Raw genomic sequence first — 11,598 nt, forward strand, 5'->3', positions numbered from 1 at the left:
ACATGCCATTGAAGAATCATATCAATCTCCTCCCACTTCGCATAAACAATAGAATTTTGTTTGGAAGTTATGTTTGATTCCCTCTATTTTTCATGCGAAATAGGACTTTGAATGGGTTCAAGTTTGGTTATTTTGATGAAGATCACTTGAAAATAATTGTTAAAAGTTGGTATTTTATGAAAAATATGTTAGAAAGTAAATTGTCATTGATAGTGGAGTTCATGATATTTTTTAATAAAGTTAATCCTGTAAAACATTTCCATTTCCATTTTTATTTTCTATTATTTCATTTTTCATTTCATTTTATTTTATTATAAAAATGTTGCACATTAAATAATTCATGTAATTGATCCAAATTAAACTATTATTATGCACTCTTCATAACCCAACATCAATAATAATCAACCTAATTAACATTTTAATACAAAAATATCATAAACCCTAACTTTTCCATTTTAATCCCCTAGGAAAAAACAAGAGCAAAAATGAAATTACTAGTAAAAGAACATCTTAACCTTACTAATTAACCCAAAATTAATGAGTCTTTGCAACCAATTCCAAGTAATTCTCTTCTTCACTTCAAATTTGACATTTTCTCCCTTTAAACAACAAACTTCCAACCCCTCTTTCTCTTTAATTTTCTCTAATTTGGTTTGTTATACTCGATAACAAACACTTAATCATATTCCATGCCCTATAATCTAAGGAGATTGAGAGAAAAAAAGAAGAGAAAAAGCAAAATTTCACAAACTTCTCTCTAAACCTATAGGTGACGACTTTTTATGGGAGATGATAAGGATTTTTCTCTGTCATTATAACAGTGCCACTCATTTTAAATCTTGCATGGTATTTCTTTTCAATCTTTGATTGCCATCACTTTTCACATACTAATTTAAATTTTATTTCATCCGAGTTTTTACATTAATCAACTAGGAATTTCACTCACAATCATAAAGATTTTTTTTTAATTTATAATTTTTTTGTTGGTAAATTAAGTTACTTTACATGAAGTTTACAAATCCCTATATTTTCAATACTTTTTAATTAATAAAGTCAATTTTTGTTTTTGCAAAGTTAAACTTTAACTAAATGTTGACATTCCGAGAACCTTATGATAAGTTAATCAAAACAAATTATTAGGTTAAAAACTAAAATAAAGATGTGTAAGAATACAATTTAAAAAAAGTTAGGTGATTAAATTAAAAATTTCAAGGAATAAAAAAAATGCAAAATAATATTACGTGAGGGGATTCAATAAACAAATCTTTCAGTTTTTTTTTAATTTAGAAGGTGTTTGGTGCTGCGGTTGAATAATAATTTTTAATTTTTTAATTTTTTTTGTTTTAAATTAATTTTTTTTATTTTTAAATTGTTTTGATATGCTGTTGTTAAAAATAAATTTTAAAAAATAAAATAATATATTATTTTACTATATATTTAAACAAAAAAAAAAAATTAAAAACAATCTCATACCCTTAATGTAATATACAGTCGTAAGATAATTCCGAACTCACGTGTAAAAAATTGGGATGGATAAGTCATTGGTATCCCTAGTTAACCCTGAAGAGGCCGCTTTGCGCATCAAATAGGAGCCGCGGGGGCGAGGTTGAATTGTTTAGCTCACTTCTCGATTGTCGGCTGCGGATTCCCTTTGCACAAAGAGGTCAGTCCCTCTGCTCTTGCTACTTGAATTTCATTTCCTTTGATCTCCGATGTCTTATTGTTTTTGCAAAACAATTCTCCATCATCATGGAATACACTACTTGAGACTCTCACCAACCCATTTTATTGAAGCCAACAGCCACCAATTATTCTTGTTACCATTTACCAGATGCATCTCAAGCACTGCAAATCCAAATCAACACTCATTTGCAGCCTCTTATCTCATAAAAAAATGTGGGTTCTCTCCAGAATCTGCTCTATCAGCTTCCAAGCATCTCAAATTCGAAACCCCAGATAAACCTGACTCAGTCATTGACACATTCAGGCGCTATGGTTTCCCCGAAGACAAAATCTTTAAACTCGTTAAGAAATTCCCGAAGGTGCTTTCATCTAATCCTGAGAAAACCCTTTTGCCTAGACTGGATTTTTTTCTCTCCAGAGGCATGTCAAGCACTGAACTTGCCACCCTTTTCTGCATGATTCCTCCTCTTTTCCATAGAAGCTTGGAAAACATTATAACTCCTACTTTTAACTTCCTTAGTGATTTGCTTCAATCCAATGACAAGGCAATTACTGTTGCCAAAACCTATCCGTTTATTATCTATCATCGTCCTGAGAGCTATTTGCAACCTTACGTCAGCATTTTGAGAGAAAATGGAATTCCCAAATCACATATTGCTTCCTTAATTTATAAGTGGCCTAGGACTGTGAGAGCGTGTCCAGTTCGTTTTAGAAATACCGTTGAAACGGTAAAAGAAATGGGTTTTGACCCTTCCAAGTTAGTGTTTACTCTAGCAGTGCTGGCACGGTCTGCGCAGAGTAAATCTGGATGGGAAAAGAAGGTTGGTGTTTATAAGAGATGGGGTTGGTCAGACGAAGAGGTTCTGGCTGCTTTCAAAAGGAATCCGTGGTGTATGATGAGTTCCGAGGATAAGATTATGGCAGTGATGGACTTTTTGGTTAACAATATGGGCTGTGAGTCTTCTTATGTTGCCGAACATCCAATTCTTTTGTTGCTGAGCTTGGAGAAGAGACTTATACCAAGGGCTTCTGTCCTTCAATTCCTACAATCAAATAAGTTGATTGATGAAAAGCCTAACTTGGCCACTTTGTTTAAGTATTCGGAGAAGTCATTTCTTCATAAGTTCGTGGATGGTTTTGATGAAGCTCCTCAGCTATTAAAACTATACAGGGAAAAACTGAATCTTTCAAAATGACATGGAAACTTAATAGGGATAAATGTCACATTATGGTTTGCACTCTTTCTGATTTGTTGTTTTATTTGATTACTTTGGATACTGGGATGTACGTTTTTACCATTGGTATCGTTTAGTTATTATTCTAAGATAAAAGAGTTATTATTCTAAGAAAAAAAAAAACAAAGACTATAGAGACACAAATTTACATAAATGTATTTAGAGAAAAAGAGTGAGATATATAGATAAATATCTTTATGAGATAATTCGGGAGTGATTTTCTGTATTTCCAAACCAAGAGCTATAGAAGTAATATGTCTTTAGATACTTTATTTATTACATTTTATTATCAATATATTATTGTAAAAAACTTATAATTTTAAAATTATTCAACTAAGATATATAAGGATAAAATAATTATTATTATAGTTTTAAAACTCAATTTAAGGGTTGATCTGAGACAAAACTCGAGTCATGGGTCGGGTTAACACAGGTTGACCTAAGTCAGTGTAAGAATAAAAGTGGTAATTATCATAGTTTTAAAATTTGATTTGGGGGTTGACTTGGAGCAAGGTCCGAGTCACGAGTAGGGTTAGCAATTGATCTTGGTTAAAGTAAGGACAAAAGTGGTTATTATCATAGTTTTAAAACCTGATTTTGGAGTTTACCTGGGGTAAGGCCTAGGTCAAGTGGCAAAAGGGTCAACCGAGTCAACATAAAATAAAAATGATTATTATTATAGTTAAAAATTTTGATTTGGGAGTCAACTCGGGGCAAAGCTCAGGTCATCGATCAAGAGAGTCAACCCAGATTAATGTAAGGATAAAAGTTTTTATTATTATAGTTTAAAAACTCAACTTAGGGGTCAACTAGGGCAAGGTCCATGTCACAAGTCAGGAGGGTCAACACGGGTTGACCAGAGTCAATGTATAGATAAAAATGATTATTATAATAATTTTAAGACCAGACTCGAGAGTCGACTAGAGACAAGGTTCAAGTCATGGTGCAGGAGGGTTATTTCGGCTGACCTAATTTATTTTTTAAAATAATCAAATAATCTTGTTTTGACTATTTTTTTTATAAATCAATAGTTTTTTTACCTGTGTTTTATCTCGGGTTGACATGGTTTTTTTATCGGGTCAGGTTAAGTCAATTCTTTCTCAATTTTTTCTTAAACTTGAACCAGTTCAGGCCTCGTGGTAGTCCGTCAAGTCAGTTCTAATTTTATAAGTAGGATTATTATAATATTATTAATTTTAACACTCAATATAAACTAAAAAAAAACAAAATATCAAATTATTTTTTAAAAATATATAAATTTGACAATAATATATATTAAAGGTAAGTTAGATTTTTTTATATTTTATTATATATTGTCCACTATAACTAAACCCCGTACAAAAATAATTATTTTATCTTATAGTTCGTTACCAAATATAATTGTGCCTCCTTTTTTTTTTTTTTTTTTTTTTCCTTTATTTCCAGTGTCTTTGTCTCTTCTGTACTGTGATAGTACTCATGCGCTTCTTAGAGTAATGCATCTAAATCTCATGACTGATTCACATTTTTTCTTTGGCTTCTCTAATTTCCTTGTTCTTCACTGAAGCTTGAGCCCGACCATTGCTACGCTTGTGTCCTTGTCTTGTACGCAATTCTACTATGTTTTTTCATTTTTTTCTATCGCAAGTGATTTTTGATTCCCTGAAATAAGTCGTATCGATCCATTTAATGTTGGTTTTAGCTTCTCTTTGAGTATGCTGGATGTGAGCTAGTATAGTGGAAATTGATGATTAAAAAAGAGAGTTGGTGTAAGCTTAAATTCGTTGAAGCAGGCCTGATAAACAGATCTATATGCTGGAGGAAGAACTGGACGCTGAATTCACTGGTCCATAAATAAAACGCTGTTTTAAATTTAGCTCACAAATTCTTCACCTAGTTTAGATATTGATATTAAAAATGGAAGTTCATTAGGGCTCCGTTTGTTTGCAGGAAAGTTGTTTCTTTTTGGAAAGTGAATTCCGGGGAAAGTGAATTCTGGGAAAGTAAATTCCGGGAAAGTGAATTCCGATGTTTGGTAGTGTTATGGAAAATGAACTGGAAAACACTTTCCTGTGTTTGGTTATGTTATGGAAAAGAAACTGGAAAATAATTTATTAATGAATTAATTTTTTTTTTCAAGTTTATCTAATATATATAAAATATTTAATATAAAAATTTAATCAGTTACAATAAAAGAATGAAATCTAAAAAGTATAATGATGAATTTTTTTTCTTATAATATATATTCATACATAGCTTATTTTATAAAATATAACTATATATGTCATATCATATTATATAGAAATAAGCTTGTGAAATATTTTTTAAGTAAAACCTATTACTATATTTTTTTCAATTTTAAAAGCTTAAAATAAGTTTTTTTTTCATATGAAGAAAGCCAAATTAGTTTATGGTAAGAGTTATATATTTGGGGTTTTTTTTTTTGGTATGAAGTTTTTTAAAAAAGATAAATAGATTCAAAAAATATTTTGATGGGTTTTTTTGATAAATATTTTTTTTTACGAGTAAAGGCAATTATTCCTTTAATATCCCTTTAATATATATCGAATAAGCATCAAGAAATAAATATAAATATCTAACATCAAACAAAATCATGCATAAATATTAAGTTTCGATGTCATATACATACATATTAGTTCAAATTACAAACATAAATATGCTAGACCGAATTAAACAAGTAAACATACTTGTCAAATAACAAACATAGTCTGAACCTAAATTTTAAACATAGTCAAACCATCTTAGCAAGCAGCCCTGTAGTAGTGTTGGTTCACAAAATTCTGAACCCAAATTTTCCTCAAATTAGCATTTTTTGCCATAAATGCTTTTGCCAACATTTCATTTTGGACCAAATGATCAAATGCCTCCCCAAGAGTGATCTCATCAAAGCCTTCAATTTTCATCACTTCCGCATACAACGCATTAACATCAAGTTGATTTTTGCTGAGGCTTTGAATTGCAAGTGCTACATCTCCAATCTGTTTAGACAACTTTTCAACACCATCATCTTCATATATGCGATTTCTCTTCCTATGTTGCCTCTTTTGCGTACTAGAGGAAGATGTCTCTTTTCCCTTAGAAGTTTCTTCATATTCCCCTTCATTTTCAATTGAAATTGATTGCTCTTCAGTGTTCTCTTCCAAGTTGACATCAGCATATGATTTGGCATAATTCCCGGTTGCCATGTCTTTTCCAACAACAATTGCCATTGCCTCGTACATATCGAGTTTTTTGTTGAGATACTTGTCATGATTGGGATGTGCCTGTTCATAAAATTTAGAATATGTAATTTTTTAGTTCATTGTATAACATTTTAGAAACAAAAGTAAATATAAAAATTACAAAGAGTATAATATTTATCATACCTTTACTTCTTCATCATATACATCTTTCGAAACAGTAATCATCTTCAAACAATCATCCCAGCCAAAGCCACTTTTATTTTTAAGTTTGGTTATTATTCCCCATTCTTTTTTCACAGTCTTGAGATGATTGTCCACATGTTTAGGCTCGCATTGCACGTTGAACTTTTGACTGATTTCTGTAGCCACCTTAACAAAAGATTCTGCTTTAAAGGTGGAAGAAGGTTTGCTTCCTTTAAGTGCCTCCTCAGCTAATATCTCAAGTAACATGTGAGACATAGGTTTAGACCATGTGAAGTGCTTGCCCTTGCATTTTACATTCTGCGTGGAACTCATTTCTACAAAAAAGAAATTACAAATTTATACAAAATAACAGCATACAATATTTAGATTTAATAAATTTCATATAACAACTACCATTAATAATTAAAAGATAAATTATAATAAAGTCAACATCTACTCCAAATACATAACAAATATAATACAAACTCAAACAAGACATAATAAAAACAAACACATATAACTAACACTCAATTACTAGTTTCTTTGAGTGTTATAATCATTCCACATGGTTGATGCAATCATTTCTCTTTTTGTTATCCACTCCCTATTCTCTTCCCTCTCCTCCCGTTGACTTAAGTTGATTGTTCGTCTAATTGGTTCACTTTCCGAACATATTTCTTCCATAAGAAAGTCATAAGGATCAACCCCCATTATGTGATTATGAATAATACAACATGCAAGCACAACATCTACTTGTGTTTCATAAGACCAAAAAGATTTTCCATCAATTGATCTAAAACGACTCTTCAAAATACCAAACCCTCGCTCAATAGCGGTTCTCAATGAAGAGTGTCGAAGATTAAATAGCTCCTTTTCATTTTCTGGTGCACGTTCTGTAAACTCATTCAAGTGATATCGAACTCCACGAAAAGGAGAAATGATTCCTTTTCGAATACCGTAACCAGCATCACCAAGATAATATTTCCCTACAAATTAAAAAAAAAACCTATTACTATCTTTATCTGATAAGACATTTTATATGTTTATTGCATATAATACAATACTTTATTATATACCTTCTGGAATTTTTAGACCACTAGGTCTTGATAATGCATCACCTAAAACCCGTGAATCATGTGCACTTCCTTCCCAGCCAGCTAAAACATATATAAACTTCAAATCAAAAGTTATCGCTGCTAAAACATTTTGTGTTGTTCCTTCTTTTCGACCTCGAAACTTTCCTTGAATCTCAACAGGAACATTTGCAGGAACATGGGTACCATCAATTGCTCCCACACAATCCTATATAAACATGAAAAAATGATTTATAAACTTTTCTTCTAGATGTAATTAACTAATGTATAAAAATATTGGTATTGTTCTCATACCTTAAAATAAGGATAGAATCTTCGATTATTCATTATCTCAGCTGGAACTGTATCCTCTGGATCTTTAATAAGGTGTTTGTATAACTTAAGAATTGCTTTTAAAACAATTCTAAAGTAACGATGGATAGTTTCAACAGACCTATAGTATATACCACTAATAAAACGAAATCTTTGATTTTGGCCTACAATTTGTAAGAACACAATTATTTGCTCCCTAATCGACACATTTTGAGTTGCTCGTAATAGGTCATGACTTGTGAGAACATCACACAATCTATATAAGACAACAGGTTTCATACGAATTTGTTCAACGCAATGCCTATCACCTCGATTCAAAATGCTGTCAATATAGAATTCTCGTTGAGCAATTGCATTTATACGTGGTTCTCTTGGTATATAAATTGTATTTCTTTCTTGTTCAATAATAGCTACCCCTGTAGCTATCACAGTTACAGCTGCTCCCATACATGCTGCATGAATTATCTTACTATCCATATAATGAAAGTGAAGTTTTCTGATAACAAAACCTAAAAATTTAGGGAAATAAATATTAAAAAAAGCATATAAAATACTTACACAATGAATACAATAAATTATGCAGAAAGAAGCGGACAATGTATAATAGTTATGGCAATTATATCTGACTCCCTAAACAAACAAGGTCTTAACATATATTATTTAAGACCATAACATTCAATTTCTCGATGATAAAATCGTTTTGAAAATTATACATTTTATAAGTTCACAACGATCAATAAACATTGCGCAATGAAATCCATATAATTACCGGCATAGTCACACAAATTTATTCATATATAACAAATTTAATCAAACACTAATCATAAATTAATCAAAGCAAAATAAAACTCAAATTTATGTTTATTATTAGGGTTCTGTTATAATTTCGTTGTTCCCATCTCATTCTCCCATTCCCCACCCATTCCCCTCACAGCTATCGGTTTGATAATTCCCCATTACCATTCCCCAATTGTTCTGTTCCCATTGCCCTCTCATTCCCCTCTCCTCTCGGTTCCAGTTCCCCCAATTCCCCTGTTCCAATTCCCCTCTCCCGGTTCCAGTTTCCCCAATTCCCCTGTTCCCTCTCCCTCTCGGTTTCTCTCATTCCCCCATTCCCCTGTTCCCTCTCACTCTCGGTTTCTCCTCCTCTCTCCCCCGGCTACTTGCTCTGGTAACGCCGTGACTTGACAAAAACAAGAGCAAGGGTTGACAGAAAGTATATGGTGGCCGGATTCGGGGACAGGGAGGGGCTGCTTCACAGTAAAGTTCACAGAAATCTTCCCCCCCCGTTTTGGCCTCTCTCTGTTCACAGAAATCAATCGCCCCCCCCCAACCCACCGTTTTGCCTCTCTATGTTAACAAAAATCGCCCCCCATGTTTTGCCTCTCAATGTTAACAGAAATGGGCCTCCCTGTTTTGCCTCTCATCGTTCACATAAATCGCCCCACCCCACCGTTTTGCCTCTCTATGGACCTTCGCTATGCTCTTTGAGGGGAAGAAATAGAAGGGCAAGACTTGCAGCCCCCTGCTACCTATCTGTCCAATAGTTGTTTGGCACTCCCTATGGTATAGCCTTCCTCTCTCTGTTCACAGTTATCTCCCCCCCCTCCCGGTTTTGTCTCTCTGTTTGGTTAGAAATTCCCCCCTGTTTGGTTAGATGCTTTGAGCTGCGGATTGTGAGAAGAAAACAGTCATGGAAAAAATGTGTGTTTTTTGGGTTGCTTGATTAGTTTTAACTGTGGAAAGTGACGAGATAAGATGAAGAGTTATGGAAATGTTATGGAAAAAATATGACAGTAGCAGATTTATCAAGAATATCAAAGAATTTATGCCATTATTTTTACAGATCTACGAAGAAGAAGATAAAAACATAAAGGAAATAAAAAGAAAAACAAATACCTGAAATTAATTGGTCCAGACAAATGCTTTGTTCCAGAAAAATGCTCTTGTTTCTGCTCAGCTTCCAATTGATTTTGACGAAAAGAAGACTGTGTATGAGAAAATGAACGGCGCTGAAAAAAAAGGAAAGTGTTTTCCTTTCTTTAACAGAAGGAAAACACTTTCCTTTGGTAACGTTGCTTTTTTTAGTTTGACTGGAATTCAGTTTCCTTTGACTACTTTTCTATATTATTGCCAAACATGGGAAAAGCAGGAAAGTGAATTCCAGGAATTCACTTTCCTGCAATCAAACACAGCCTAGAACATCTTTTTTTCTGGTTTTTTTTGAGAAAGATTGGGGTTCTTACTTGTGTGGCTCATGGTTTGTGCTTTAACATATCTGTTCTTACTTGTGCCCTAGCTGTTGTAGGATGTAGATGTGGTGTGCATGGAGGTGTAATTTTAGCGTTGTGCTGTTTGAAGAATGTTAAGGAGGCATCTATTTTGTTTCCACGATGAGCCAGAAGAGCCATGTTTTCTCTGCTCCCCGTAATATGGCTTCAAGCAGGGATGTTGTGTATGGTTTAGAGCACTAGCAGAGGACCATGGCATCAGGTTACAATGGAGGGTGTTCCATTGGAAGCTGAACCGTCCTTTTCTTCTTCTTTTCCCCCATGAGGTGAATTCTTTGATTTCCCATTAATGGAATGCTCTCTGCGTTGAAAAGAAAAAAGAAATTTTTTTCACTACAGCATGCAAGTTCCTAGAAATTTATTATTTCCTTGGGCAACATATACATCTTGATATGATTAAGCTGGATTCTTATACCAGTTTGTTTGTGAACTGCCTTTGATAAAATCTGAAATTAGGTTATTTGATAGCTATTAATTAAATAAATTTCAAGAGTTTTCAAAGACCAAGTCTTTTTTTTATATATATAGAAATAGAACTGGATAATTAGTCATGGCAAAAATCAATTTAAAATAAATTATGAAATTTGATTCTCAATCAATTTAATGTTAAAAAATAAAATTAAAAAAAAATCAATAAAAAAAACCTAGAGAATAACCCGAGTCAATCTACCAAATTTGCGACTCAAGTTAAGAAACCAAGGTAACTTCTTAGAAAATAAATTGAAATAAATTATATAAATTAATTTCTAATCAATTCAATGTTAAATGATGAAATTGAATTGAAAAACAATTAAAAAGTACATAAAAAATTTAAAATCAACTCAGGTTAACATGTTAAATTCATAACTTAGATCATGAGACAAAAATAATCTCATAGAAAGCATATAAAAAAAGACCGAAGACAACCTGAGTTAACCAAGAAACTCATGTTTCCAATTAACTCCATATTGAAAGATGAAATTGAAAAAAAAACTAAAAGTATGACCCGAGTAAACTCGAGTTAACTTATTAAACACGTGACTCAAGACATGAAACCAGGATTACCTTATATAAAGCAAATCAAAGTAAAAAACATTATGAATTCTAATCACAAATAGTAAAATATTGAAGGATAAAATTGAAAAAATTCAATAAAAAAGGAAAAAAAAAACTCTGAGTTAACCGGGTTAATCTGTCAATCTTGCGATCTAGATTATAAGGTTGAAATAATCTAAATAAAAATCAAAATAAATTATAAAACCCAATAAAAAATATTATTAAAAGATAGAATTAAAATTAAAAATAAAATGATATATAAAAATACAAAGCATTATCAAAGTGAATATAATTCACGAGGAGATGCGGTAAAAACTCCACCTCTTTTTAATTAATAAGAATTTTAGAGGTGTTAAGTAATCTTCTTAATATTTTTAGAACTCTTCTAACAAATATCTTAAAGATATTATTTTTTTTGGACATTTAGAATTGTCAAAGAACTATTTTAACCTAATAACTTAAGCTATTGGATGAGGTCTCATGATATGATTTATATTATTCTCTAACACACTTTCTTAAATGAAAGCTCTTTGAGTTTGAAATTTGCACAGACCCACATTACATTGTGCTTAATTTTTATCAA

The 11,598-nt window shown here is 32.0% G+C and overlaps 2 protein-coding genes and 1 long non-coding RNA gene across 4 annotated transcripts; 2 read left to right on the forward strand and 1 right to left on the reverse strand.

The window, feature by feature from the left end:
• The first annotated feature begins 1,529 nt into the window (after positions 1-1,529).
• Positions 1,530-10,313, forward strand: LOC133678068 (uncharacterized). 2 transcript variants are annotated; one of them, XR_009835893.1, is made up of 2 exons: positions 1,530-1,663; positions 9,989-10,313. It is a non-coding gene; the product is annotated as an uncharacterized LOC133678068 (long non-coding RNA). The 2 variants fall into 2 exon arrangements; XR_009835892.1 differs by having other exon boundaries at positions 9,998-10,313.
• Positions 1,658-3,014, forward strand: LOC133678067 (uncharacterized). The gene has a single exon (XM_062100248.1). The coding sequence runs from the start codon at positions 1,713-1,715 to the stop codon at positions 2,877-2,879; it is 1,167 nt and encodes a 388-aa protein (XP_061956232.1). The 5' UTR covers positions 1,658-1,712; the 3' UTR covers positions 2,880-3,014.
• Positions 5,660-7,225, reverse strand: LOC133678543 (uncharacterized protein At2g29880-like). Its single transcript, XM_062100889.1, has 3 exons — positions 6,284-7,225; positions 5,783-6,181; positions 5,660-5,698 (listed from the first exon to the last, which is right to left on the reverse strand). Exons 1-3 carry the CDS (start codon positions 6,614-6,616, stop codon positions 5,660-5,662), a joined length of 771 nt encoding a protein of 256 aa, XP_061956873.1. The 5' UTR covers positions 6,617-7,225.
• Positions 10,314-11,598: the final 1,285 nt, after the last annotated feature.

The sequence above is a fragment of the Populus nigra genome, chromosome 18 (genome assembly GCF_951802175.1).
Source record: "Populus nigra chromosome 18, ddPopNigr1.1, whole genome shotgun sequence".
Taxonomy (NCBI): Eukaryota; Viridiplantae; Streptophyta; class Magnoliopsida; order Malpighiales; family Salicaceae; genus Populus; species Populus nigra.